Source organism: Podarcis cretensis (genome assembly GCF_951804945.1).
Source record: "Podarcis cretensis genome assembly, chromosome: 17".
Classification (NCBI taxonomy): domain Eukaryota; kingdom Metazoa; phylum Chordata; class Lepidosauria; order Squamata; family Lacertidae; genus Podarcis; species Podarcis cretensis.
In genome coordinates this window covers 10,523,660-10,551,278 of record NC_137187.1, presented here as the reverse complement: position 1 = coordinate 10,551,278, position 27,619 = coordinate 10,523,660, and the positions used below count along the sequence as shown (strand labels likewise).

At 44.2% G+C, this 27,619-nt stretch overlaps 1 protein-coding gene across 3 annotated transcripts in view; it reads right to left on the bottom strand.

The window, feature by feature from the left end:
• The window catches only part of GAK (cyclin G associated kinase), a 76,804-nt gene extending 49,509 nt beyond the window's left edge, over positions 1-27,295 (bottom strand). Inside the window, exons 1-6 of one of the 3 annotated variants that reach the window (XM_079959163.1) lie at positions 27,016-27,295; positions 9,877-9,938; positions 6,733-6,792; positions 6,133-6,247; positions 1,775-1,917; positions 638-763 (exon numbers count right to left, since the gene is read on the bottom strand). In XM_079959163.1, coding sequence (XP_079815289.1) covers positions 638-763; positions 1,775-1,917; positions 6,133-6,247; positions 6,733-6,792; positions 9,877-9,938; positions 27,016-27,157 — 648 coding nt within the window. In that variant the 5' untranslated portion in view covers positions 27,158-27,295. The remainder of the gene's footprint in view (positions 1-637; positions 764-1,774; positions 1,918-6,132; positions 6,248-6,732; positions 6,793-9,876; positions 9,939-27,015) is intronic. The other 2 variants (XM_079959162.1, XM_079959161.1) reach the window with 2 other exon arrangements.
• Positions 27,296-27,619: the final 324 nt, after the last annotated feature.

Below are 27,619 nucleotides of genomic sequence, written 5' to 3'. Positions count from 1 at the left end.
CGAACCGCCGACCTTCTGATCGGCAAGTCCTAGGCTCTGTGGTTTAACCCACAGCGCTACCCGCATCCCTCTTCTAAGACTGCTGCTCCCTAAATTCAGGTTCCTGTTGCTATTTTACCAGCCCTTGCCAAAAGCGTTCCAGGTTCTCTGAAAAGCAGCTCTCAGAAGTAATGTTATACAAATCAGGGCAACACAGGCAGCTTGGCTCACAATTCATTTTGGAAACTGAATGCAGAACTTTTGGACACAACTTTTACGTTATCTGAACGAAATATATTCAGCCTTAACCAACAGAGAAGACCGAAGTACCCAAGAGATGTAGTATTTGTGGTGTGGTTCGGAGAGAAGAGGACACTTTATGTGGTGCTTCTTAGCAGACAGCACAATCTAATGCAGTGGGGCTTATTCCCAGGTTAAATGTGTACAGGCTTGCAGCCATACACAGCTGGAGGCTACTATTTTATTACAGCAGTAGTTTAAGAATGTCTTGTATAGGACCAGGAAAAGAATGCCCCCCCCCCATAACATTTCCAAGTGATTTCCACTGCGACAGAATTTGATCTAATGGATTTAAGGGATACCAAAAAGCCTAGAGTTACAAAACGTTGAAAATAAATCAGAGTATCAGGTTTCTCACCTCCTCTTCAACCGCTGCTCTTTTCTGTGCGGACCAGTTGTAGTCAGGGTAATGTGCTATGGTTGTTGCACTGCCAAAGTCACACAGTTTAATTGTTCCTTGGTTACTCATCAGCATATTTTCTATCTGTACGGACAATCAAGTAGGGAGTTTAAGGGTGCACATTCAGCAGACACACTTACATTTATATTAAAAAAGGCAGCTTTTCATGCATGTATCCTCCAAGTTCACAGCATCAAAGCGCACAAGATTTATCAATTCTGTACTGGCTGCACTGTTCACACTCCCTGATACGTGTGTTTATTTTAGAAGAGGCCTTCCCTCTGGAGAGCAGCGAATGCTGCTTCTTAGATTAGCCTAATGGAATAAAGTACAACGAAAGATGCTATAAACATCATGTAGCTATCAATATTTCCCAGACTACTTTTAATTAGGGATTGCACTACAAGAATGTTTCCATATGGCTGGCTGTATGAACCAGCCCCAAGAGATCTAAAATGTAGTGACTGTTATAAAAGCATTCTATGAACCTTTTGGTTTGGACTTCCATATGTGCTCACCGCTAAGCTTGCGACTTAGTGTGTGGGCTGCGTACATGTACGACCAATCCTTAACATCCTCCCACCTCTTTATTCTCAGCCAATATAATTTAGTAGCATGTTTTTGCCAACCAGGCAGAGGGCCTTCTCGGTAGTGGCACCATCCCTGTGGAACGCCCTCCCATCAGATGCTAAGGAAATGGACAACTCTCTGACTTTTAGAAAACATCTGAAGACAACCCTTTATTGGGAGGTTTTTAATATTTGAGGTTTTACTATGTTTTTATACGCTGTAAGCCGCCAAGAGTGGCTGGGGAAACCCACGCAGATGGGTGGCGTATAAATAATAACTTTATTACCACTATTATTACTATTATTATTATCCGATGCAATACTTTTCCATTTACTACATGACAAACTCAAAACACACTCAGTCTAAATATTATAAACTGCTTTTAGGTTCATTCGTTTTCTACCCTCAAGCAGTATATAAATTTTATGAAAAGATTAAATAACTTGCTACTGGCTGCTGCTCCGGATTCATAACAAACTCCTCCTTTACATAAATCAGCCGTTCAGCTTGTTTAGGATTCTGTACCTTTAAATCTCTATGAATAATAGGAGGTTTCTGCTTATGCATGTGTTGCACTGCACGGCAGGTCTGATAAAAGATCTTCAACACCGTGTCGCACGAGAGGGGCCCTTTGGATTCAGCCTTCTTCAAAAATTCCACCACTTGCCCTGTGGATGAAAAATTCATAAAACTCTGCAAGGGGAATACAAGGGCTTCCTAACAACTCTCAGCACCCCTTAACAAACTGCAATTCCCTAGGGAATTGTACACTACCAATTTAGGGAAGCCATGACTGTTTAAAGTGGCATAATAACACTTTAAACATGCAGATGTGGCGCCACACACACAAACCAAGCAAGCAAGGAAGCAAACAACATGGCTTCTTCTATATTTGAGTGAGAATTTGGCCCCCACCCCAGACCAGAAAGGGTAAAGCCCACCCTACTTGCCAATTAATTTCGTTCCTTAGTTCTTCCCTTCTTGGGAGTGAACACACCACAAAATGGGGGTCCAGGTTTCCACCCTCAGAAGTCTGCCAACTCAAACCAGGATGAGATGGGTGGCCATCTTGCCCCATTATTAGCCCACAAACAGCAAACCTCTCATGCCCTCCTACACAATATTAGATTCCTAAGCAAATCTTTCTATCCTGTTCCTAGGCAGTAGCTCCTGCACATATAAAACAAGGAACTCCAGCGTATGTGAAATGTTAATTCCCCAGCCCTCAATTCTCAAGCCATGGCCAAGATCCAAGGGCAGCAGGAGGGGGGTGGAGGAGTGAGCAAAAGCAAATACTGGGCCCTGTCAGTCTCAGCTGCCTGCAGTTCTCACTGCAAGAAGAAAAGGCTGACTAACTTCAAATGCAAAACATCTACTAGCTCTGGATACAGACCAAAGGGGAAAGCCATAAAAAAACCCTCTTCCAAGTGTTTCTTCTCTTCCAACTTGGCACAAGGACAAAGGAGCTATCGTGTCTGTGTGACCTGCACGGCAGGGTGCCCTTCAGTCTCGGTCACACCAATTAATTAGAGAGCAAATTTTAATCGGCAATTAAAGCTGTGATTAAAGCTCACAGTCCTAATTAATATCCATCTCGGGGGGGGGGGGAGGAGAAAGGGAAAAAAGAATAACTGTGTGGGAGGAAAGAAGAGCCAGTCATTTCTACGTCAATTTAAAATGCCTTTCCCAATGTGGCTTTCAATAAACAAGAAGGTTATGAGAGAGGGGTCAGGGGAGACCGAAGCATGGATTGCTTCTGTGTAAGGCACACAACCGATCATTGAATATTCCCTTTTTTTATTAAAAAAGGGGAGGGGGACAACCACCTTGTAAAGTAAAGGACCCCATGATGGTTAAGTCCAGTCAAGGGCGACTATGGGGTTGCGGAGCTCATCTCGCTTTCAGGCTGAGGGAGCCGGCTTTTGTCCACAGACAGCTTTCCAGGTCATGTGGCCAACATGGCTAAACCGCTTCTGGCACAACAGGATACTGTGACGAGTGCCAGAGCTCACAGAAACACCGTTGACCTTCCCGCCACAGCGGTACCTATTTATCTACTTGCACTGGCATGCTTTCAAACTGCTAGGTTGGCAGGAGCTGGGACAGGGCAATGGGAGTTCACTCTTTTGTGGGGATTCGAACCGCCGACCTTTTGATCGGCAAGCCCAAGAGGCTCTGTGGTTTAGACCACAGCGCCACCTGCATCCAAACCACCTTGTATTGCATGCTAGTGTCTGTATAAGAAGGCCAACGAGCAAGCTTCACTTTGTATATAGGGCAGTGAGCAGCTGGAGACCCAACATTAGGAAACACTGGTATAAGAGCTCTGCATAATCGGGACTCCTGCTTGTGTGGGTGCCATAGCTGTCAACTTACAGATTTGAAAACAAGGGACCAGCAGCCTCGAAAATAAGGGATCAGCAGCCAAAATAAGGGACTTTCCAGGCACAGGTATGTTCGATTCTGAGCCCCTCTGAGCCAAAGGCAAAAAGCCCAGCCAGCAGCCAAACAAAGCCTCAAGTGGTGGTTTCCACAGCGCAGCAACCCGGCAAAGGGGATGCAGCAAGAAAAACCACCGTCACCTCTCCGCTGGGAAGCACTGAGCAAAGGCGAGTCCCCAGGCAACGCGGCCGATTTGATCGGCACAAGGCATGCAAGCTCCACCCCCCAGTCGTTCTTAGACTCCTTATTGGGTGAGCAACACAGCCAAGCAACACAGTTGGAGCCTCCTTCCTCCCTGGCCGACAGGGAGGGAGGGAGAGGAGCTGCTTCCTTTGAAACCTGGGAAATTTAAGGGACATCATCAATAAGGGACAGCAGCGGGACACGGCGCTGGGATAAGGGAGTTTCCCGCCAAATAAGGGACGGTTGACAGCTCTGGTGGGTGCCTAGCTCAACAGGAGCACCTGTAAATGAGGGGGAGCGCACAACTTGGCTTTAGACAAACACATGCAACACATGGTTGTTAAAAAGGAAGACCTGACATCAGGCACAGGGCAAATGCAGAGCTGGGGGGCTGAGGCTGTACTCTAAGAACCCCCAGCATAGAACAATATATCTGTCAGGGGTTCAGGAGCAGAAGCACAGGGAAGAGGGGAGATGGAGAGCGAAGGGGAAGAATCTGAGGGCAGCGTAGGAGAAGATGACAGAGGCCCGAGAGATTCCATGAGCCTCTCCAGCGAATCGGAAGATTCACAGAAGGGGGCGCCAGTGGCCAGGGCAAGGGGATTCCCAAGGGGGACACTCCAGGAGCAAGGGGCCAGCAGGGACTCCCAGAGTAGCAGTTGGAAATCAGGACCAGCTTCCCCACCAGAGCATAGTGGGGGGGAAGAGTCCCAGGTATCGAGGGCAGAGGATTCCACACCAGGGAGTGAAGATAAGTCAGGGCTGGCCACGCCTCCATCGGAGAGCCAGACAACGGAGGGGAGGTCAGATCCGGGCAGTATCCCGGAAGAGGGAAGCAGTGACAGAAGCAGTGTGACGGTCAGGAGGAAGGTCACTGGGTTGGCGCGAGAGGCAAGTTCAAATGTACAGGAGCGCGGGACAGCAGAGAATGAGGATTGGGAACCGGGTCCTAAAGCCCGCCGGAGGCAGGGGGAGGAGTCAGCCGACTCAGCGTCGGAAGAGTCCAGAAAGGGGAAAGCCCCGGCGGGCAGGAGGACCCAGAGGAGGAGAGAACAACGGAAAAGGTGGAGCAGGGCTAGGATCTTAAACTGGTGTCAGAGGGGAGGAGATTCAGACGGGACTTCGCCAGTCTAGGGTTTAAGACGTAGGGCTGCGCGCCGCGGCTTTGGAATGGAAGTTGAACTTCAATAAAGACTTTTGTACATAACGACAATCGGGCGTTGGTCCTCTGTGAGCTGGGACCTAGGGGCAGCTCTGACATGAGGGGGAGCGCACAACTTGGCTTTAGACAAACACATGCAACACATGGTTGTTAAAAAAGAAGACCTGACATCAGGCACAGGGCAAATGCAGAGCTGGGGGGCTGAGGCTGTACTCTAAGAACCCCCAGCATAGAACAACATATCCATAGATGTGAGAGTGACTTGCGAAGTAGCTTGCCGGGTTGGGAAGAGCCGCTGTGCTAGCTTCCAGGCAGGTGGGTCACATTTGCTTTACCAAGAGGTGATGCGGCACAGACGTCAGTGCAGTGTGAACGCACCAGAAAGAGCGCTGGATTGGCTCTGCCCATGCATCTGCACCGCACCAACCATCCTGCCCCTCTCCATCCCGGGAAGCAACAACTGAGAGGTCCAGCTTCTGGGAAGCTAGCGTAGCGTCTCCACCCTACCTGGTGGACAAGATCTGTGACACTGGCTGGAATTGCAACCCCTTTGTGACAAGAAAAGAGCCCTAACCTGATTTAATAGATAGAAGATAGGGGGCAGCGGAAGGAGAGAGGCAACAACTCCATGGAAAACAAGGTGGGAAGTCAACGAAATCAAGAGAAAAGAAAAAATTGTATCTTGATTGTGTATGTTAAAAATGTTGAAACTTGGTAAAATATAATTGAAAAAGAAAACAGCCTTATCTTATTGGGCATGAGCCCAGTAGCCATAGCAAGGAGTTCCATGAAGGAACAGAGTGCTCCATCCCTTCTCAGCATCCAGCACCAAAACCAAAGTAGGCTGCCAGGAGGCATAGAAATGTGTCTGGTATAGAAATGTAGTACCAGAGGTTTCTTCTTCCTCCTCTGCCAAGACCCCAGCTGGCCACTAGAGGTTTTTGCTGACTAAGTAAACTTGGTCAGCTTATCTACAAAGCTGGAAGGCTGTTTTGACCAGCCTCACCACAGTCATCTCTGAAGGAAGGACCGGGTTGGCTGAACTGCTAGATTAGTCCACCAAACAATAAAGAGCCCACATAAATTATCATTTTACCTCTGCAAAGCTCGGTTAGCAGAAGAAACTCCCCTTGCCCAGTATCAGATTCCTCTTTTCCAATCGATGCAGCAGAGCAGAACTGGACAACGTTCGGGTGACCAGATAGCTTTTTCTAGAGGATTTCATCTGTTAAAGTTTCAAAGATTGCTAGATTTGGAACACATCTTTTGCAGCCAGGTTATACAATAAAGAACAGCTCGTTTCCTTGAGAGATTACAGTCCCAAATCCATTGGAATTCCCAGCTTTCTCTGGAGGCAGGGAGCGTGCAGGCAAATCTACCACTACAGAAACATTTCCAAGAATGTTTTAAGAAATAAGAACAGGTCACACAGCACATTTATTTTTATAGTGCCTATGTGAATTGGGAAAATTAAGACAAGCCAAAATTTTAATCTGTATGCCTTCACTTAATGTTCCAGAAGAAATCCTGGTGCCACAAACAAAAAGAAGGATCATTTGTACCAAACTATGGAATTTCTGAACTACCACAGATATGATCCCTTAGACAACCTGTGACAACCAAAGACGGATATGCATAACTGTATAATTAAGGACTGCTTTACCCAAAGCGTTTCAGGTTGTCTCTAAAAGGATACCATAAAACAAACTTCTTGAATGATGGCTTTGTTCTTTTCTTCTTCATTAGATAATAATCTCTGTCAGGAAATAAAGATGTTATAGAAATGTAAAATTGTTAACAAGGCATTGTGCTTTTTATGAATGGATTCCAAATATTGTTGCATTTATCCATACACAATCTGCATTGAAAAGCAATCTGTTCATGTGTTGCTAGAGTTGCCGTATCTTCTATCCACTGAACATGGAGAGACATGGCATTATCTTTCCAATAAATTAATAACAGTCTTTTTTATGACAGCATATATTCTTATGATTTATATAATGAAAGAGACATTTCACAGCCCACACGCAAATATCAGGGACAGCCTGCCTTGCCATCTTCAACATCCATTGTGAAGCACTGGTGACAAGAAGCATGGCAGCACCAGAGACCCATCAATTATGTTACCATTATGAAGTCACTTGCAAGAATAGTTCCAACATTTTGGGGGGAGAGAATCTTAGCCCAGTATAACAGTCTCCCTCAACATAACACTCTTCAAATTTTGTCAGATCACGACTCCCATCAGACACCAGCTGCATGGCCAATGGAAGTTGTAGTCCAACAACATACCAAGGGCATCCGGTTGAGGAATGTCATTTTGCATGGAAACACTTTTCAGATTTCCGCAATTCCACATGCTTGTGGTTTTGCTTGTGACCTAAAACCTTGTGCAAGCTTAGTGCCTAGTGCAAATTCCTGGGAATCTTAATTTTCACTTGGAAAGTTGCAGATTGTTACGGTTAACGACCAACTGTTGAACACATGCAAGTAACCTCTATAAGTACACTGTTTCAGAAGGCAAAGCTTAAGCACCCAGTGCTATTCGTAATCATTTCTCCTTCACAGAGAAAAAAGGGCATACACACATACACTCATGAGCACACATGGGCTGGATTTACACCATTTCTCCCCCTCTGGTGCAGCACCATTATGAGAAGGTCTTGGAGATCCCTCTAGAGTCTCTACAACCTTCTTATAATGACACCAGAGTCTGTTTTACAAGTTAAGAAGAGGGCTTTCCTGCACACCTCCCCAATTTTGGGCCACCAGAAGTTTGCTACCTACCCGTTATGGAGAAATATGGCTACAAATGTCAGCATGATATGGTGTCCCGTCCCACCTTCAACTTCTGACTCAGCCATGACATTCAATGGGTGCCCTTGGACAAGTCACTGCTGCTCAGACTGATCTACCTTACAGGTCATTTATGAAACCAAAATATCACTCAGAGCCCCTTAGAGGAAGAAAGGCTTGCATGTTTTTAGAAATGTAACAAATATTATGTTTTCAACAAATCTACTCTGGGACAGAAGTATCCCAGGCCGAAGGAACACCAGTCTCATGGTAATAGCTAACTTGTAAGTTGCTCTGACACATTCACTAGTGACAACTTTAGTCCTGGGGAGGGTGCAGGCTAAGATTTTATGGCTTATTTATTCTTTAAGTGTTTACGTAGCATTGATAGCATTGATGACACTATACCCCAGAACTATCCAAATGCACACCTCTAAGTATTTCATTGTTCAACGCTCTGGAAGCATCTGGTGCAAGTTAAAGGGCTTGCAATTCATATACGGTATATCAAAAAAGCAATAAGCAAAAGCCTGAAACAAAGGTTTAACACTGAAAGCTATTCTAGGTTGTTCTGAAACAAAAGCCAATTGGAAAAAAGGGACACCATTATCCTCCTGCTATTGTTCCAGATGAGTTTGCAAAACCATTCAAATCTCGAATGGCAAGATCCCAATGATTCTCTACAGTAGCGATGCACTAGAAAGGAAGGTGGCCTACAAACACACCGTGAAGCTGGCATGCCGGCATTTGGCAACGCAATAGTTTACTTCTCAGATGCAGCAATAAAGTATATGAACTACTAAATCGCAGCAAAGGTCAGCCACTTAGGGCGAAGGATGCACTTCCCCCAAACTTCAATCTGCCCTCAGCTAACCCCCACTGTCTGCCTTATTAGTTATGAACAGTCCAGGTGGCGGCAAGGCCTGTCATCTTCCTTAGCCGCAGCGTTGCCCTTGTGTAACTTAACAAGGAGAAGGATGAGGAAGAAACTAGACTTAATTGGCTCCGCCCGTCACTGGCTTTGGCACCACCTACTGGTAGCCTCCTACTTTACTAATTGTACAAATCATTGCCACAAACATCGCCTCCGTACATGCCCTTAAAAGGTAAAGGTAAAGGTTGCGGCACCCATCTTGCTTTACAGGCCGAGGGAGCCGGTGTTTGTCCGCAGATAATTTTTCCGGGTCATGTGGCCAGCATGACTAAGCTGCTTCTGGCGCAACGGAACACCGAAACCACAGCAGCGCACGGAAATGCCATTTACCTTCCCGCTGGAGCAGTACCTATTTATCTACTTGCACTTTTTGGCGTGCTTTCAAACTGCTAGGTGGGCAGGAACTGGGACCGAGCAACGGGAGCTCACCCCGTCACGGGGATTCAAACTGCTGACCTTCTGATTGGTAAGCCCAAGAGGCTCAGTGGTTTAGACCACAGCGCCACCCACGTCCCATACACACCCTTAGAATTTTTTTTTAAAAAAACATACAAAGAAAGAGCCGTGCTTCCTTCCAACTAGGACATACAGCGGTACCTTGGTTCTCAAACGCCTTGGAACTCAAACAACTTGGAACCCAAACAATGCAAACCCGGAAGTAAGTGCTCAAGTTTGCGAACTTTTTTCGGAAGCCGAATGTGCTCCAATTTGAGTGTTACGCTTCTGCTTTGAGTGTTATGCTGAGGTCTGTCTGTTTTTGCTATTTATTTTGCATTTTTGTGGCTCTTTTCGTTTTGTTTTTGTGACTGTGTAGAACCCACTTCAGCTACTGATTGATTGATTGATTGTGTGACTGCAGTACATTGTTTATTGCTCTCATTTTATGGATCAATGGTCTCGTTAGATAGCAAAACTCATGTTAAATTGCTGTTTCAGGGGTTGTTTTTAAAAGTCTGGAACGGATGAATCCATTTTGCATTACTTTCTATGGGAAAGATTCCAAATGGATTCATTATAAGCTACGGGTATTTTCATGTTTGCTGCCTTACTGTTAACCATGTCAACAATGTAAAGACATGCATTGAGTCCCAAGAAACTGAGGATATTTACCTTTAAAGCATAATCTTTGCCACTTCCAACATCCTGAGCTTCATATACAAAAGCAAAGCCACCTAAGGAGAGAGAGAAAAAGAGAGATGGTGGTGAAACTTAAATGTTTCTAGTAAATTAAGGCAATCTAACACAAGCACGGAGGGATCACCCATGAGAGAAAGCTGGATACACTGTGCCAGAAGGGCAAGATGACACCTTTAATTCAAAACAAGCAACACAAACAAACAAACACACCAGCATTAAAGCTTGTATTGTTCATACCTAGGAATTGAATTAAAGAGGAACCAGCAGGAGAGTACAGATTCAGCAGGAGAGTACAGATTCCAACAGATTTGTTTTGCTTTGTTTTTGCATTTACATCCCACCTTTTTCCTCAAGGAGCTCAAGGTAGACACACACACACACACACACACACACACACACACACACATTTAATCCCCATAACAACCCTACAAGGCAGGTTAGGCTGAAAGGCAGTTAGCTTCATAGCCAACTGGGGATTTGAACTCTGGTTTTCCAAGGTGCTAGGGACGCGGGTGGTGCTGTGGGTAAAACCTCAGCGCCTAGGGCTTGCCGATCGTATGGTCGGCGGTTCGAATCCCCGCGGCGGGGTGAGCTCCCGTCTTTCGGTCCCAGCTCCTGCCCACCTAGCAGTTCAAAAGCACGCCAAAGTGCAAGAAGATAAATAGGTACCGCTGTATAGCGGGAAGGTAAACAGTGTTTCCGTGTGCTGCGCTGGTGCCGGCTCTCCAGAGCCGCTTCGTCACATTGGCCACATGATCCGGAAGTGTCTGCGGACAGCGCTGGCTCCCGGCCTCTTAAGTGAGATGGGCGCACAACCCTAGAGTCGGACACGACTGGCCCGTACGGCCAGGGGTACCTTCCCAAGGTGCTAGTCCAACACTCTAATCCCAGCACCACACTGGATGTCAGAAAGGAAAAACAGCCTATACGCTGCATTGCTTGTACTAACACTGCAGGATACCTCCTGAATCAGAAGATTATAAAGAGCTGAAGGAATGTCATATATTTCAAAAAATAAGGATAGAAGCTGTGGAGATGTGTGTGTGTGTCTCACGAGAGAGAGTGTGTATCTCAGAGTTTACAGACCAGGAAAGTAGACAAATCACAATTAATATGAATTCATTTAGGCTCATAATATAACTGTACCAAGGGAGATATTGTGGTTTATTAAGACTGATGTTTAAGTATGTGATCCAAATTCGCTCACAGGTGACAGTAGATATAATATACAGTCGTACCTTGGATCTTGAACGGCTTAGTTGCTGAACGTTTCAGCTCCTGAACAATCGAAACCCGGAGTGTTCCGGTCTTTGAACGCTTTTTTGGAAGCCGAATGTCCAATGGGGCTTCTGTGGCTTCCAACTGGCTGCAGGAAGCTCCAGCCAGAACCGGAAGCCGAGCTTTGGTTTCCAAACACTTTGGAAGTCAAACTGACTTCCAGAACGGATTCCGTTCAACTTCCAAGGTATGACTGTACTTGCTCTTCTTTTACACTATATGTTATAGTCTTGGAACACTTCTAACACCACCACCACCACATAAGTTACTGCTGAGCCATGATTCTCTGCCCCTGCTTTGAAGCATGAATAATCAGCCAGCGGCTCAGCTGGCACCATCAGCAAGTGTGCAAGACCTCCTGTCTGCATCTCCCTCTTGCACTGCAAGCAATACCAGTGGCAAAGCGTGGGGGAGGTACAAGACGGTTGCCCCAGGCACAATGTTCTTAGGGGCACAAAATTTCAACACCCATTGCTGCCTCAATACAGCTGTGCGCTTCCATCGCTGGGCTCCATTGAAAACGGCTTCTCCCTGCTCACCAGGAAGTGACTTCTCCAGACAACGGAAGGGCTCTTCATTTCTTATCTCTACGGCTGTGATCTCCTGGATGACGCAAATGCCATTAGGCAACTGAATGCACATGTGTACTCCATCCATTTCCCTCCCACCTCACTCCGCATGGCCCCGGGCACTGGCAACCCACGCTATGCCACTGGCCAATACTAAAGGGTCCCTGGGAATGCATATGCACTGCAGCACACACTAGAGTGTCAAGCTTCTCTTCGAGCTAGAGCTCGATTTGTGGCACGCTGACAAAAACCTTAAGTGGGACTATTTTAAAACTGAATGCTGACAACCTGCCCTTTAAAAGCACATCACTCACAGACCAAGGAGGCTATGATTTGAGAAAGGATTCAAGAACATGATTAACTGGGCCCAGGTATTGTAATTTGCTATCATAAGCATATGATTTGTACTCTCAGGCTGCTGAGTGGGTGATTGCAAAACACGAGCTCTGAACAGAAATACGTTCCTTGTTAACAGGAAACACTCCCTGGCTGAGTCATAGGTACAACTAAGTCACAGGCAAAAGTTTCTTTGCAAAATTGCATCTTATTCCTGAATCACGGTGCTGCTTCATTTGCAATTCCAGTAGTCTCTTCCTGGAATCCTGGTTTCAGACTGGTTTATTGTGTACCAACCCAAAACACAAATAAAGAAAGTTTCAAACTCTCACAGATGGCACAGTCTTCAACTAGATTTTGTTAATTGTTTTCAGGCAATTACTGATCACAGCCTTGCTGCAGTCAACTTAAACTGTGGTGGCCATTTTTTTTAAAATTTACTGTTGTTTTAACATTTCCTTAACATATTGTTTTAATGCCTGATTCTTTTATCTTCTATAACTTAAGAAGTTTTAGATATTTATTTTGCTTTTCTCTAGTTTCTGTATCAGGGTACCTCAATGTACCTTATGTTTGTTTGTTTGTTTGTTTGTTTGTTTTGTAGAAATGTGTGCTTCATGGTGATACCAGACATGGTTAGGAGAAAACCCAAATATTATGTAGAATATATGTCCTCTCGTGATCTATGTCCTCTGTTTGTTAAAGCTTGCTCGCAGTTTGGCTGGCGTTTCAAGAGATCATGGGCAAAAACCCTACAAAAAAAAAAATTCAAGGCATGAAGTCCCTAATGCCTCAGGAGCACAGGAAGTCCGGGCCTGGAAATAAATCAAAAACCTGCCACATCACAACAATAAATAACTTAAGGCCGGAAGAAGGAAGAAAGATGTGTTCTCTTGATACTTCCATACTTCCACTGCCTTAAGAAATATAACTGTCATATATATATATATAGGAGTGGGGTTTTGCTAAGCATTAAATTCCCATAAACGGAATAGAAGAACGACTGTGTTGAATTAATTGTCAAAGACGGCTTGAATTATTAGTGAAAATGTGCAGGGGGTTATTATTGACCGAAATCTTACAAGGTCCACCTGACGTCAACTCCGTGCCAACACCATTTTAGTTAAAACAGGCCTGCTTCAACCTTCTAGAAACAATAGTTCAGAGACTGGCACAAAAGTTAAACAGGCTTTCCCTGTCCACCACACAAAACCAGTTTGAAATCCATATCGTGTTTCATAATTTCTGACCCGGCAATATATCATGAATCATGATTTGTGTTTGTGGGCTAAGCAGGGTGGGTTTGATTTAAATCAAATCGATTTAAATAATGATTTAAATCACTGGTCAGTATGACTTGATTTAAATCATTTTTTTTTTTTTTTTTACTGGTATAATGTTTTCTTGCTGGTATAATGTTAACATTTACAACCAGACAAAGGTTTCATTTTTGGAATAATAAATTTTCAGAGTAGTTTTTACAGTTATATCAAAAATTGCTGATTTGATTATGCTATTAGAAATAGATAAATATGAAATTTTTGAGAGGTTTTAATAAGTTAACTGTTTCTTTTTGGACAACTTTTCTGCTGTACTATATTGGAAGGAGAAAAATAACCATTTCCTTAACAATTTAAACAATTTACTTAACTAAAACAAAAACATTATAGCATATGTATCCATGTTTGTTAACTGATGTGGTTAATTTTTTTTATTTTTATTTGTGAAAAAAACTTCAGCACACATGAAAAACTTAAAACAAATCCTTTGGACTATACATAACTTAAACAGAAAACTATCTGTAGAAAGATTTTTCCTCCAAAAGCATTTTATTTTACTAATCCAATTTAAATAAAAAAAATCCGATTTAAATTTTAAAAAATCTGATTTAAATTTTTAAAATCCTATTTTTTTGGATTTGACTTTTTTTTTTTAATCACGGATTTTTTCTACCCTGGAGCTAAGCAAAAATCACAATGTGGGAAAAACTGTGATGCAAGCCAATGCCTCTACACAGTTACATCCTTATTTCAAACATTGTGATATATCGATATAGTGCGATGTTTAGCTGGTGATATAATGCAATGTTGAAAGCCAGGTATTGCTCAGCCCCACCCCACAATCCTTGCAAGCTGAGCGCTATCACTGCCTTTGTACATTTGAAGGAGGGCTGGCCATAAGGCTGCTTTTGGACTAAAATGAGATATCTAGATGAGGAGGAACTAGGTTTCTTTTTCTTTTTTTAATTTATTTAATCATTTTTTCAATACAAACAACAACCACAAAAAACACATACAACAAAAACCTCAATAACACTAATAACACAATTTAATAATTCAGATTTGAGTACTGATATACCTAGAACTCCACCTTTTTAACAATATTTCCCCTCTTCTCCTCCCCCTACTTCCCACCACTGTCCGCCCTATCGCTTAAATATTCCTTCCAGATTTCTTCATATTGATCCATTCTTAATTTGTGTCGGCATGCAATTTGTTCGTATGTAGCTAGGCTGTCCATATTGTCAATCCATGTGCTCAGTGGAATCTTTTTGCGGCTCTTCCAAATTCATCAAAACAACTTTTTTTGCTTCTAATATGGCACGGTACATCCATTTTTTTGACCCCTTGTAATCGTCCACGTTTCTGGTATATAATTTAGAATAAAATTCAATTCCCCTAAATTTTTATTACTTTTGCTATATATATCCTCACCTCGCACCAAAATGATCTTATCATCGGGCAGTTAATCATCATATGTACTAAGTTCACATTTTTACTCCCACATCTCCTGCAGTTGTCTGAATTTGTTATTTTCTTCTGGTAGAGTTTTGCTGGAGTCCAGTGGACTCTGAATATTATTTTCTGCTGAATAAGAGGAGGAACCAGGTTTCAACCAGACAGAACATCCTCTGGAGAAGACCTCACAAAACAAACATTGTATGGCTACAAATGTGAGCATCTTAAATCCACCGTCCGAAATCAACAACTTCAATCCTAAAGAAAGCATAACACCTTTGGTCGGCCCTCATGCATGTTCACTTCATCAAATCTGGCCCTCTTTGAAAAAGGTTTGGGCACCCGTGTCCTTAGGCTGTGCCCACAATACACCTTCAAAGCACAATTTCGCCCTCAAAGAATTCTGGGCACTGGAGTTAAAGGGCTGGTGGGATTTCTAATTCTGTGAGATGTAAACTACAGTTCCCAGAATTCCTTGAGGGAAAGAATGTGCTTTAAAGGGTATGGTGCTTATGCAGCCTTAGAAATTTTCATAATGCTTCTGGGCTTCCTGAGCAGAGAGGAAGAGAACAAACATCACCAACCAAGACAGTACTTCAGCCTTCTGGCCTTGATAAAACCACGCCATTTGGTGTAAAACCAGCTAAACCACAGCCTTACAAAGGAGGGTGCCAAAACTTGCATTTAAAAGAGTGCACAAACCTGGCACAAATAGCCTCAAAAAATGTAGCTCTGTGACATTCTCATACCTACCTAAAACCGAGGAAGAGCCTGTATCACTCTCTCATACAAAGGCACTCTGGGAATTGTACTGAACAGCCGGGGTTTTAAAGCCGTCAAATAAATAAATCAGGACAGAAAGTCTATAGCAATTGTCAGCTGCTGGTGTGGTTGCTCGAGAGCAAGCAGGCAAGACTCTGACCTGTCTTTTCCAGGCTTTATTCTTAGTGCAAACTATTTACAGTGAAGAGCGTCGTAAGTTCATGTCTGGCTCAATCGCTAGCAGAATCTGGGAGTGGTCGGTCTTTGTACCTCCCCCAGCATAACAGTCGCGTGACCCCCAGCCTTCTCCGCCCCTCCCTGTGCCGAAACCCACAGAATGGGCGCTGGCAAAGGGGTACTTCCCTCCTCTTCGGTTTGCTCAGGCTCAGTGTTGAGGCTCTCCCTAGCATCCCCTGGTCCCTGCACCTCCTCTCCACTGGACGTGAGGAGGAACTGCTTCACAAGATTTTCGAAGGTTCCCTATAACACAACTGCCCTTCCACCTCTCACCTTTGAGCTGATGGCACTTCCCTGACAGCAATGTTGTTCCTTAATCAGGCTACTATAACAACTCTAGATTTAAAGCTAAAGAATCCAAACTACCTTTGGATTTAGTTTATGAGGTGTTCTAGTGACATGGTTTTCAGGTTTAATACACACATAATTTTGGCTCAAGGAGTAAGGCAGCTTGCAGTCCGAGACAGGACTAGAATGATTCCTAAAAATATGACCTTTTCCTTGTATTACTGACCAGGATGCAGAAGAGGTGTGAAGAGAGTCTCCACCAAAAATTGGGCATCCTCAATTCATGCATCAACAAAAACAGACACTCCGGGTGTGTGTATCCATCAACTCACAGGTTTTTTCACATCACAAATATGTTTCTCAGGTGAATCTGCCTATAGAAGCTGTTATGCAAGAGAACTGCCTTCAGAGAGTTATAATCTATAACCCTGGTATTAAACTAAGGGTTTGTTCTCAGCTAACCATGGTTTGTTTGGAGTAAAACAAACCATGCTCTCCAGTTTGGATGTAACACCTAAATTGTTGCCCCCATTGGTTAACAGGAAGGAGTTAAAAAGCAGGAATGATCCTGGCATTCACAGGAACTGGAACTAAGAATATACTTAAGACCTTTACGTAGCTATTAATGCAATGGACAAGGGCAAGAACCTAACAAAACTGAGTACATTTGTATGCATTTATGGTTTAGCATCCAGGCACCAAGCCAAAAACACAGAAAACTAGATTGTTGCAAGGTTACAGAAGCAAGGAAAATGTAGTCACAATAATCAATTCAACAACATTTCCATAAAGTAACAGAATGTAAGCTCTCTCTCAGAAGAGTTATAAAAATGAATGAGATGAAACTGTTACCCATCTTAAGACTTGAAAACAGATGTGAGAAAGAAGCTCTCTAGTTTGAAAGTGTCCCCTTGTGTCTAGCTAAAATCCAGAGACTTGTAAGATCTGGGCATAAATTACTTCTCAGGGAACAAAACCTCTCTACGCATCTAAATCTAAACACACACTGTTGTCATTTCCCACCTTGTATCTGAGAAATTATAATTTCACTCCTTGAGACATCTTAAAATAAAATGCCAAAATCCTGAGAATGAACACAGGATTATTTACTACCCTGGAACTTCCATGGCTGCTGATCATTAAGTGGGAATGTTAACCACATGCAAGTGTCCCTCCCGTTGTCATAAAAAGCCCTTAAACAATTCGTGCCAAAAGATACTGAAAGTTGTCTTGTGTTCAGAAGCACGACTGTTCCATTCCATACAAAAGCTCTAAAAGCTTTAAGCCGGCCAATTTGACAAGACTGCAGTGAGCTTTATAATTGACTCCTCTGCTTAAGACTGTCTTGCCGCTTGGTATTTTTATAAAAACCACCCTTGCGAATGGCTGAACAGTTTAATAGTTTTTGTTTATCTTCCATTTCACTACCTGCCCTGCAAAAAGGAAAGCAGGCAGCTAAGAATTAGTTAGATCAGAAGCTACTTAAACCTACTATTGTGTATCTTCCCAGGAATCTGGGGAAGTGGGTAGGTGGGAGAATTTATTTATTTATTTCAAAACAATACAAATTATTCTCATGGAAAAAAACAACTACTTGAACAGGGCTCAGAACAGCTTGGAGGTTACTTCATACATATCCTTAAATCCACTCGCTGAACAGCATTGTTTTAATGGCTTCTTCTCTGCGTTTTATGTCATCACCGCAAGACAAATTTTCTGGTCCTCCTAATGTTCACATAAACGGATTGCAATGGTTTGTGAGGACAGGGCTAGAAACTCATAATGTAGAAACTACATTATTCCTCACTGTTATTCAAAGGCACTTCAGATTCCAACATTTTTTTAGTATGCCAAGAAGCTTAAAACTGAAGAATGTGGAGATATAAAGAGGCTTAGGTAAAACAGTTTAAACTAATACTTCTTATTCAAGCAAGCGTTCAAGTTCGGTCTAATGCAACAAGCCAACACCAAGAACACTGCAATGTGGGATCTACGCTATTTAAATTATTGTGCCAGCAACTTCCTCCCCAATTAATAATTCCAATTCCTTTCCTGGGCTGGGATGCAGTTACAGAAAGATTCATATTGCTATTGTAAAGATTCTCTACTGTAGAGACAGGATCACAGCTCAAAGATTCTAGGGTCCGTAAAAGAAGCCAGAATGGTGTACAAATTTCAAAAAGTCTCAGACATACACAAATCCAAGACAGCTGTTTTTTTAAAAAAGACACCTTACCCCCATTCTGCAGAGACTGTGGGCTTTTGTCAAGTTTAAGTGCTCCTAGATGGCTAGAGAAATCTGAATTATCTACTTCATATAATGCTAGAATTTGGGACCTCCCATTAAAAAAAAAGAATGTTGTGAATATTTGCTGATCCTAGACCTATTTTACACAACTCGTAACTAGCTTGTGGAAATTATAGCCACAATATTTGCTAACTACCATTAGCGGAGAATTAAATTTTCAATAAAAAAATATGTTTAAAAAATTACACAAAATCACAGAGACAAGCCTGTGACAGACATATCTACCATGACTGATAATTGGGGGCTATAGGATGAGAAATGTGTAGCTCTGGACATGAGAGGCAGTTGAATCATCAACAGTGGATATCAACTGCCCCATTTGTGAGCTTCCCAAAAGCATCAGGCTGCAAATCACTGCAAACTTGATGCTTCAATGGACTTTGACAGGCAGAAAAGGAGGATTCTCCAGCACTTGCTAACAAACCAAAGATTCCAGAGGGCATATTGAGGTCTAGATTTCTATGGCACACTGGCTTGCTATTGCAATCCACTCTGCTGTGTCTTCCACTGTAGTTCCTTGACATCTTATACATCACCGGAAGGATGAAATGCACTATCATTTAGGCATACTTCACTAATTGCTGTGTTCCTGGCACGCCTTACTGTCCGAGTCACATCCTTTGAAGCCTGGCCCACTAGGGCATTTGCATATTAAGAATCAATTCCCTCCTCCTGGACAGAGCCTTAAAAAATTCTCTGCCAGTCAACTTCCTGCCTTTTTTCTTTTAAGATTGCAATGTGAACACCAGGTACTTGGTAAAGCTTCAGGATTTCTGAGATAATGAGCAACCAAAGTTCTTAGAACTTCAAAAAATTACTAGATTCTGACAGCAGCAGTCAGATCTAAGTTTCTAAAAGCGTAACCAAATTAAAGACTCATTTGTGTGTATGGGGAGTGTTATCACTTTAATAATATTTTTTCTCCAAATAATCTTGGGAATTTGTGATGGAAATGCTTGAAGGAGGACTCAAAACAGAGATAAGCTTAAAGTTACAGCCTAAGTGTAGGGAAAACTTTTGGTCCTATGAACTTCAGGTGAAGGATGGAATAATAATAATAATAATAATAATAATAATAATAATAATAATAATAGATAGTGCCAAACTCCCATCAGCCCCAGACAACATGGCCAATGGTCAGGGATGGTGGGAGCTGAGATTTGTAGTTCAGGAACATCTGAAAAGCTGCAGGTCTCCAACCTCTGTTGCTTTCCTACTCAGTTCAATGCCTTTGCTTCCTACTCAGTTCAATGCCCTTTTCTACCAATTTCCTCCTCTGAATTTTTGTCCATATCTTTCCAAGACTTTGTTGTTGTCGTTTAGTCCTGTCCGACTCTTCGTGACCCCATGGACCAGAGCACGCCAGGCACTCCTGTCTTCCACTGCCTCCCGCAGTTTGGTCAAACTCATGCTGGTAGCTTCGAGAACACTATCCAACCATCTCATCCTCTGTCGTCCCCTTCTCCTTGTGCCCTCCATCTTTCCCAACATCAGGGTCTTTTCCAGGGAGTCTTCTCTTCTCATGAGGTGGCCAAAGTCTTGGAGCCTCAGCTTCAGGATCTGTCCTTCCAGTGAGCACTCAGGGCTGATTTCCTTAAGAATGGATACGTTTGATCTTCTTGCAGTCCATGGGACTCCCAAGAGTCTCCTCCAACACCATAATTCAAAAGCATCAATTCTTCGGCGATCAGCCTTCTTTATGGTCCAGCTCTCACTTCCATACATCACTACTGGGAAAACCATAGCTTTAACTATACAGACCTTTGTTGGCAAGGTAATGTCTCTGCTCCCCTCCCCCCCAAGACTTAGTGGAAGGCAATTACAGCTACATGAAAGCATCAACATATCATAGGCCTTCCCTAAAAGATCTGGAGATGGAAAGCGGCAATAACTTCTCAGAACTCATCAGTAAGATAGCAAGCCAAACAGCTTGACACAAATTGCAAGTCAGAGATATAGAGACCACAGATACTTCTTAGGAACCCCAACACACTGGTCTCACTGAACCCACATAGCTTGAGGGAATGTTTTAAAACACCACCCTGTCCACAATGCAGCTGTATCTAAAGACAAATGAACACAAGCACCCTTCTCGCTTCTGATTCCTCTCCTTTCTGTGACAGTCTTAATCGTGGTTAAAGAGTTACATCTGCATCAACCTTACCAATGGTTAACTAACATTAACCAGCATTCCATGGTAACCACGGTTTGTCTAAGAGAATATGGCCATGGTCATCGTGGAGAGAGGGAAGGGGAATCTGAAAGCATAAGAGGGGCCTGGGAAGTAAAGAGACAAAACATGTGGCCAGCTCAAAGGATGGAGACCAGAAGCATTACATCTGTATTGTGCCTATATGAACTTTCCAAAATGAAACCCAATGATAACTACCACAGTAACTCACCATAAAGTTAGCAGGGGTGAGACTTTTTTATATTCTCCATTGCTGATTTTTAAAATGTCACCCTTTTATAAAATGTGCTGTCCGGGGACTGCCATCGGAACAGGGGAGGGGGACAGGGGAATACAGAGAGCCTCCGATGCTTCTGAGGAGCAGCTCCTCGTCCAGCGGTGGGGAAAACCACACTTTCAGTGGAGCAGAAGGGGAAGGAGGTAGCCAAGCGAGGGGAGGGCTCGAAGATGCTATTGAGAGCCCAAGCACCTCATCTAGCCCGGCCAGCCAGGAAACAGACATGCCGTTTCCGTCGCTCAGCTTGAACAGAGGGGTGAAACAAAAGGAGGGGAGGCGGAGATTTGGGGTGTCTAAGTTCTTCTTTGGGGGGAGAAACCGGAAGGGGCCACTCCCGGAACCTGCAAGTTACTGAGACGGACATGAACTTTGGGGTTCTGCACTGTAAATAGTTGAACCAATAAAACCTGTAAAAGACAGGTCAGAGTCCTGCCTGATTACTCACGAGCAACCACCACCAGCACCTGACACGTGCAAGCCCCTATTTCCAAGGAATATTTTAACATATGCTCCCCCCAGGGAAATTTGCCTGGCACCTTCATTATACACCTTTAGGCACCAGGCAAAAAGGTTCCTTTTTAACCAGGCCTTTGGTTGATCTGATTTACATCCTATGCCCTTTTAAAATGTATTGGGGGGACTATTGGTTGTTGTTTAGTTTTTAGTAAGTATTTTGTGGTTTTATGTCTTGATTTTATTCTGTGAACCACCCTGAGTATAGAGCGGTATATAAATTCAATTAACAACAACAACCACAATAACAACAACAAATCAGACCAGAGACAATTCAGTTGGCGTGCTAGCTCTTGCATGAATTATAGAAGTTTTGTGGAGGGTTTTTTTAAAAAAAAAAACTCCATTTTTTTTGCATTCTACTTTTTAAGATTTCCTAACTGCAATGTTAAGAAGATTGTGTCAGATACTTCTCTAAATAAGCCATTTTCCAAATGGCAAGAATGATTATTCCTCTGGCTGCGATACTGGGATGGGAAGCAGCAGCTCAAACAGCTCTGCCAGAAGAAATAATGTCTTTCAGTCTTCTTATCTTGTCACGTCACATCTGGAAGAGTGACACTGATAAGCTGACATTCACACCCAACCTTTATGCTCATGACTCACCATTATTTCGATAACTTTAGCATGGCTCTACACCTGACACACAACAAAATCATAGAACCCTGGGCGTTTTCACTTTATACCACGGGTAGAGGAACCTAAATGCGGGACGCGGGTGGCGCTGTGGGTAAAACCTCAGCGCCTAGGACTTGCCGATCGTATGGCCGGCGGTTCGAATCCCCGCGGCGGGGTGAGCTCCCGTCGTTCGGTCCCAGCTCCTGCCCACCTAGCAGTTCGAAAGCACCCTTAAGTGCAAGTAGATAAATAAGTACCGCTTTATAGCAGGAAGGTAAACGGCGTTTCCGTGTGCTGCGCTGGTGCTGGCTCGCCAGAGCAGCTTCGTCACGCTGGCCACGTGACCCGGAAGTGTCTTCGGACAGCGCTGGCCCCCGGCCTCTTAAGCGAGATGGGCGCGCAACCCCAGAGTCGGTCACGACTGGCCCATACGGCCAGGGGTACCTTAGAGGAACCTAAATACACATGTGAAGCTTCCTACATTCAATAAATTATTATATCAGAGATAGAGCTATCCTAAGCTTCTCTCCCTCGTGTGCTATCTTATTGGATGCAAGGGGTTTCTATGTGGGAGATCATTCAAACAGCATGTCAGAAAACTAAGACAAACCAAAACACTCCAAGAAAGGCTGTGCTGCACCAGCCATATTCTGCATTTAATTCTTTATTAAAGAAAATCAGTGAGCTCTCATCTAACCCCGTTCCTCCTCACAGTAACACCCTTCTTTTTCACTTATAGAAAGGGGGCCAACTGCCCACTTTTACAATGAATAAGCTGTACTATAGGATGAGAGTACCATTTCACTCTACTGTCTATTTTTCACTCATCTACGTGCCACCCAACCTGTTGCACTTGCTCAGACATATCTGCATAATTGCCTACAATCCCTAAAGTGATGCTATTGTTAAATGCAGACTTAACCTGCTATACAAAATACAAAGAGAACTCTGCAAAATGGTATGATTCCCAAAACATTTCAAAAAAATGCTTTATCACAGGGAAAGTGTCTACACTGCTTAATGCAAGGTGATCCTGAAATAACATTTTTGCATTTGCTTTGGGGTGCCGCAATGCAACCGTTTGTTCCAAGCGTTTTTTTTATTAAGAAATGTAGGCATTTCCTTCCATTATAAAAAGTTTTCTAAACGCCCTGGGAATCACACTAACTTGCACAGCAATCTTGTGTGACTGTTGCCTTTTGTGAAACAGAGTCTCTGTTTTTGTGTCTTTATGAATGAAACAGTAAACAAACATTTTATCATAATATGGGTGAAAATCGGAGCAAGTGAACAGGTATAGACACTTTGGGGGAGACTTACAAATCTCCAGGGTGCCATCTGCCCATTCTTGTTCCAAGGTGTATATACACAGTTCTGGTGGAGCAATCAGCCAGGCATATGGAACTTCAATAATAACCTGCATGAATTGAAAGGGCATCACAAGCTACACCCAACACACACCTGTAGCTTTGCACTGTAAGATAAGATCAGTAGTGGAGGGAGAGACAGTTCACCATTACGAATCTTCCCATCAATGAATCCCTCATACACTTACAGATAACCCCTGAGTTCCCTGGAAGCCACTGAATCATGAAACTGACATTTCCCAATTTATGTTTGTTTCTGTAGTAGAGCCTGGTTTCTCAGAACAGGACTGAAGCTTCTAACAGAATTGCTATGCAACTTTTCCAGGAAGAGCAAACCAAAGGGAAAAGGGACCCAAAAGCTGGACAAATACCTACAAAATAAGTCTAAATATTCTAAAGGCGCATGTCTTAACATATGACTATCATGTGAACTAGCGTGACTGCAGTATAAAGGCACGCTTTCCTTTCTGTGAATCAGAAAGGCATATACAGTTATGTCTTTAAGTATACATTAGAAGGACATCTCAGTTTTTAGTGTCCTAGTTAAAAATCAAAGACAAGAGAGCAAGAACTTCAATGTCGGATTAGAAATCTGACACCACTCTTATTTATTCACTTCTGCTTTAGTCCAGTCTAATTCGGATCGGGAAACATACCTATTATCAACAAAAGCAAAACTGACTTTCAAAACTGCAAACTGCCAAACTTATGAAACATAAATCACCCCCAGGAGAGTGAGAGATAGTCACATGAACGAAGTGTCTTCTACAGACACTGCATATGTGTATTCAAAACCACTTCTGGAAGAATATCCCTGACTGCATTGGAATGCTCACTGGATCCTTGTTGAACAGGTTTGATCTATTTTGACACAAATGAGAATGAGAACCTGCATCTAGTCACATGAAGCTAGAGAGATCCCACGTTGCCTTTGCCTACAACTTGACCAGAAGCAATGCTTCTGCTGTGCGAAGGGCAAAATATATGGTTTGCGCTAGAATGCTTGCAAAGTGGCACCAGCCGTCTTCAACATCATTAATAGTTAACTGACACTTCTCCTGCTTAAGAGTCCAAGACACTTGGCTCAGTTCACTTTTACAGGGCTATCTTCACAAATCTATGCCCAAAAGCACAAGCAGGCAACCTGACCAGCAGCGCAGATTACACCGTAGAGTTTATCCAGATATTTAAAGCTTGCTCCAACCACGTATTATCCTTTGCCGGGTTGTTCTGTTCAAGCTGGCAGAAAGGTTAACAGTACAGGTTCTCTTCCAGGTATAATGGAGGTGAGGATCACCTTTGTCATTTTTATTTTTTTTTTTAAGCAGCAGGAGAGGACAGGAGGAAAGAGGCAGATGTGTCACTACTGGAAAGAAAGACCAGAGAGTTTCTGAAAAACTTTTTTTAAAAAAGAAGCATTCGTGAACCAGTGAAAGATGCCAACCTTGCTTGCGTACTTTTTAGTGGAGGGCATTGCCATATTTAAGTAGCGAGAGCCAAGCCTTTAAAATGCAATTTTTTTAACTTCAAAACTGGCAGAACATGGCACAGCAGGGAGAAGAGTTGTATCATGAGTCACTTATGATGTCACAGTCATCCAGAAGGAAATTGCAATGCAAACATGCCCCACAGCATTCGCTATGAAAACCAACACACTTGTGGGAAGAAACAAAACATCCAGTTTCCCCCAACAGGAATAAAAGCACTTCAGGAAACTATGACATCTCTGCAACCAAACCACTACCTTAGGGAAGAAGTCTGCAGCTAACCATCCTGTATATACATTTACACAGGGACAAACACAAAACTGAGTTAATTATTCAGGAGACCTCCAATTCAGAGAGAGCTAGGTTCACAGTTGCTACTACCAACGCTGAAACAGAAACAGCAATGCTACGGGGTGACACAGATACTGTATAACATGGGTCGACAAACTAAGGCCCGCGGGCCAGATCAGGCCCAATTGCCTTCTGGATCCGGCCCGCAGATGGTCCGGGAATCGCCATGTGGATCGCCAGTGGGCAGGCATTCTTTCCCTCTCCTTCCCTCTCCCTCGCAGGTGGCAGCGGCAGCACCTCCTCCCTCCCTCCTCCTGGCTTTTCCCCACCCTGCCTAGAGGAGGAAGGGGGCTGGACTTTGTTGGTGCCAGCAGTAGCAGCGCTCGAGCGGATGCCATTTAAAGCAACCCCTCTACGAAGCTCTGAAGACATAGGTAAGCAGCCACCGGGGCTTGTGGTGCTCTTGAGTCAGTTCCCCCCCCCCCAAAAAAAAAATTATAGTCTGGCCCCCCACAAGGTCTGAGGGACAGTGGACAAGCCCCTGGCTGAAAACGTTTGCTGTATAATGTTCTCTATGTCACCACAAACATAAGAGGAAGGGTTTAAAGGAGACTTTTGCCCCGCTATAGGTGTAAGGAAACACACGCATCTGATGTATGTGTCAAAGTTATTCATATGCTTCACGTGCTATACGCATTTGGGTTTGGAAGTTCCAGAAAACAGAAGCTTCCAGACGTGTACACATGACACTTATCCTGTGTGCATATTGCATGCAAGCTTCTGAATGTTATATCTTCCAAACCCAAACACATCACTTGTACATGGAGACTTGTAAATAAAGGTAGCTCCAAATTGCACCAGTGATATTCTATTTTAGCTAAGCTAAACCAACCCAGTATCTAAGGCCCTCTCTTCACTTTACCCACAACCATTCAACGGGGGTGGGGGATCTACCACATAACTATCCTAGTTGGTATTATTCAGTCTGTCTTCAGCACCAACATGAAGCACACAAATAGCCAAGTTTCCCCCAGTGTTCAGCTCCATGCAGCAAAAGCTTCGCCAGATACAGTTCTTGTCAAACAGCTCCTGGAGACAGAGGAGTCCTGGCCAGAAAAAAGAAGTTGGCAAACCTTTATGGAGCTCTGTAAAACAGTAACAGCTCCTTAATAATGGAAATGGGCAGGCAAATTCCAGAACAGAATTAAGCTGTTATAACTAAGTTGTAAGGGAATTAAGTCGTAATACGTTGACACCAAACAACTGATAATTGCCACCTTCCTTACTGGGCCCTGATCCTAGCCAGATGAGACTCTGCCCACCATTTTATGTCCCTGCTGGGAAGAGTTTCGGCCACTGAACATTGGAGCTTTTGTGAGTGGCGATTACCAGCCCTACCTTCCTGCACCTGCAAGACCCTCCTTCCCTTTTACTTTCCATTCCTGCCAAACTTTAGATTCGCAGCTTGCTGGGCGGGCCTGTTTCGTTCTCCATTAGTGTACAGTGCCTGATTTTATTATTATAATTATTGAGCAGAAAAAAACAGGAAGAGAAAGGTAACAAAGCAGGTGTGGGAGTTGACTTACTTCTTAAACTATTGATTTTATTGTTTGTTTTTCACCGATTTCCTGCCTTAGGTAGGGTATTTCTAAGGCGTTCACTGCAATTAATAAAATGAGGAGTGGGAGGGAGAGAGAGAAGAAGAGGCTGTTGAAGAGGAAAAGGGGTGGAGGGAAAGGGGGTGCCGAGAAAGCCCCTGGGGGTCACCGCCTCTCTCTGCCCCCCCCTCAGCCCCGGAGATCGCCCCCCTGCGCCCCCGAAGGGCTCCCCCCGCCCCTCCTCGCCCGCCCACCTTCGGCGATGACCTTCTTGATCCGCAGCTTCATCTCGCCCATCTCCACCACCTGCCCCACGAAGTCGTTCTGGTCCCGGCTGGCGGCCCCCAGGGAGCCGGGCCCCGCCAGGAACTCCAGCGCCGACTGCAGCAGCGACATGGCCAACTCCGCCCGGCGCAGCAGCAGCCGGGGACTGGCGCTCCCAGGACCAAGCAGATCGCCAGGCCGGTTCCTTCGGCCGCTCCCGCTCCTGCCGCTTCACGAGCGCCAATCCTGACCCTCCGCGGCCACCGTACTCCCCGCCGCCCCCGCCTCCCTCCTCTCCCTCAGCCCATGGCCGAAACCCGTTTCCGCCAACGACGCTCGGAGGAGGAGGAGGAGGGGCGAACGCGCTCGCCCCGCCTACATTCGCTTCCTAGCTCCGCCCCGCAGCTCCAGGGGAGATTTCCCCTCCTCCGCGCGTGGGCAGGGCTTATAGAGAGAGAAAATTGAAGAGCGGTCGGAGCGCTACCTCATTCCGGGCACTAAGTTGAAAGCAGTGCCAACCGGGGCCGCGTCGCCGTTTGCCCGGGCTCCTCGGGGGCCAAGCGAGCCTCACACAAGGCCGGCCCAAGACTTTTC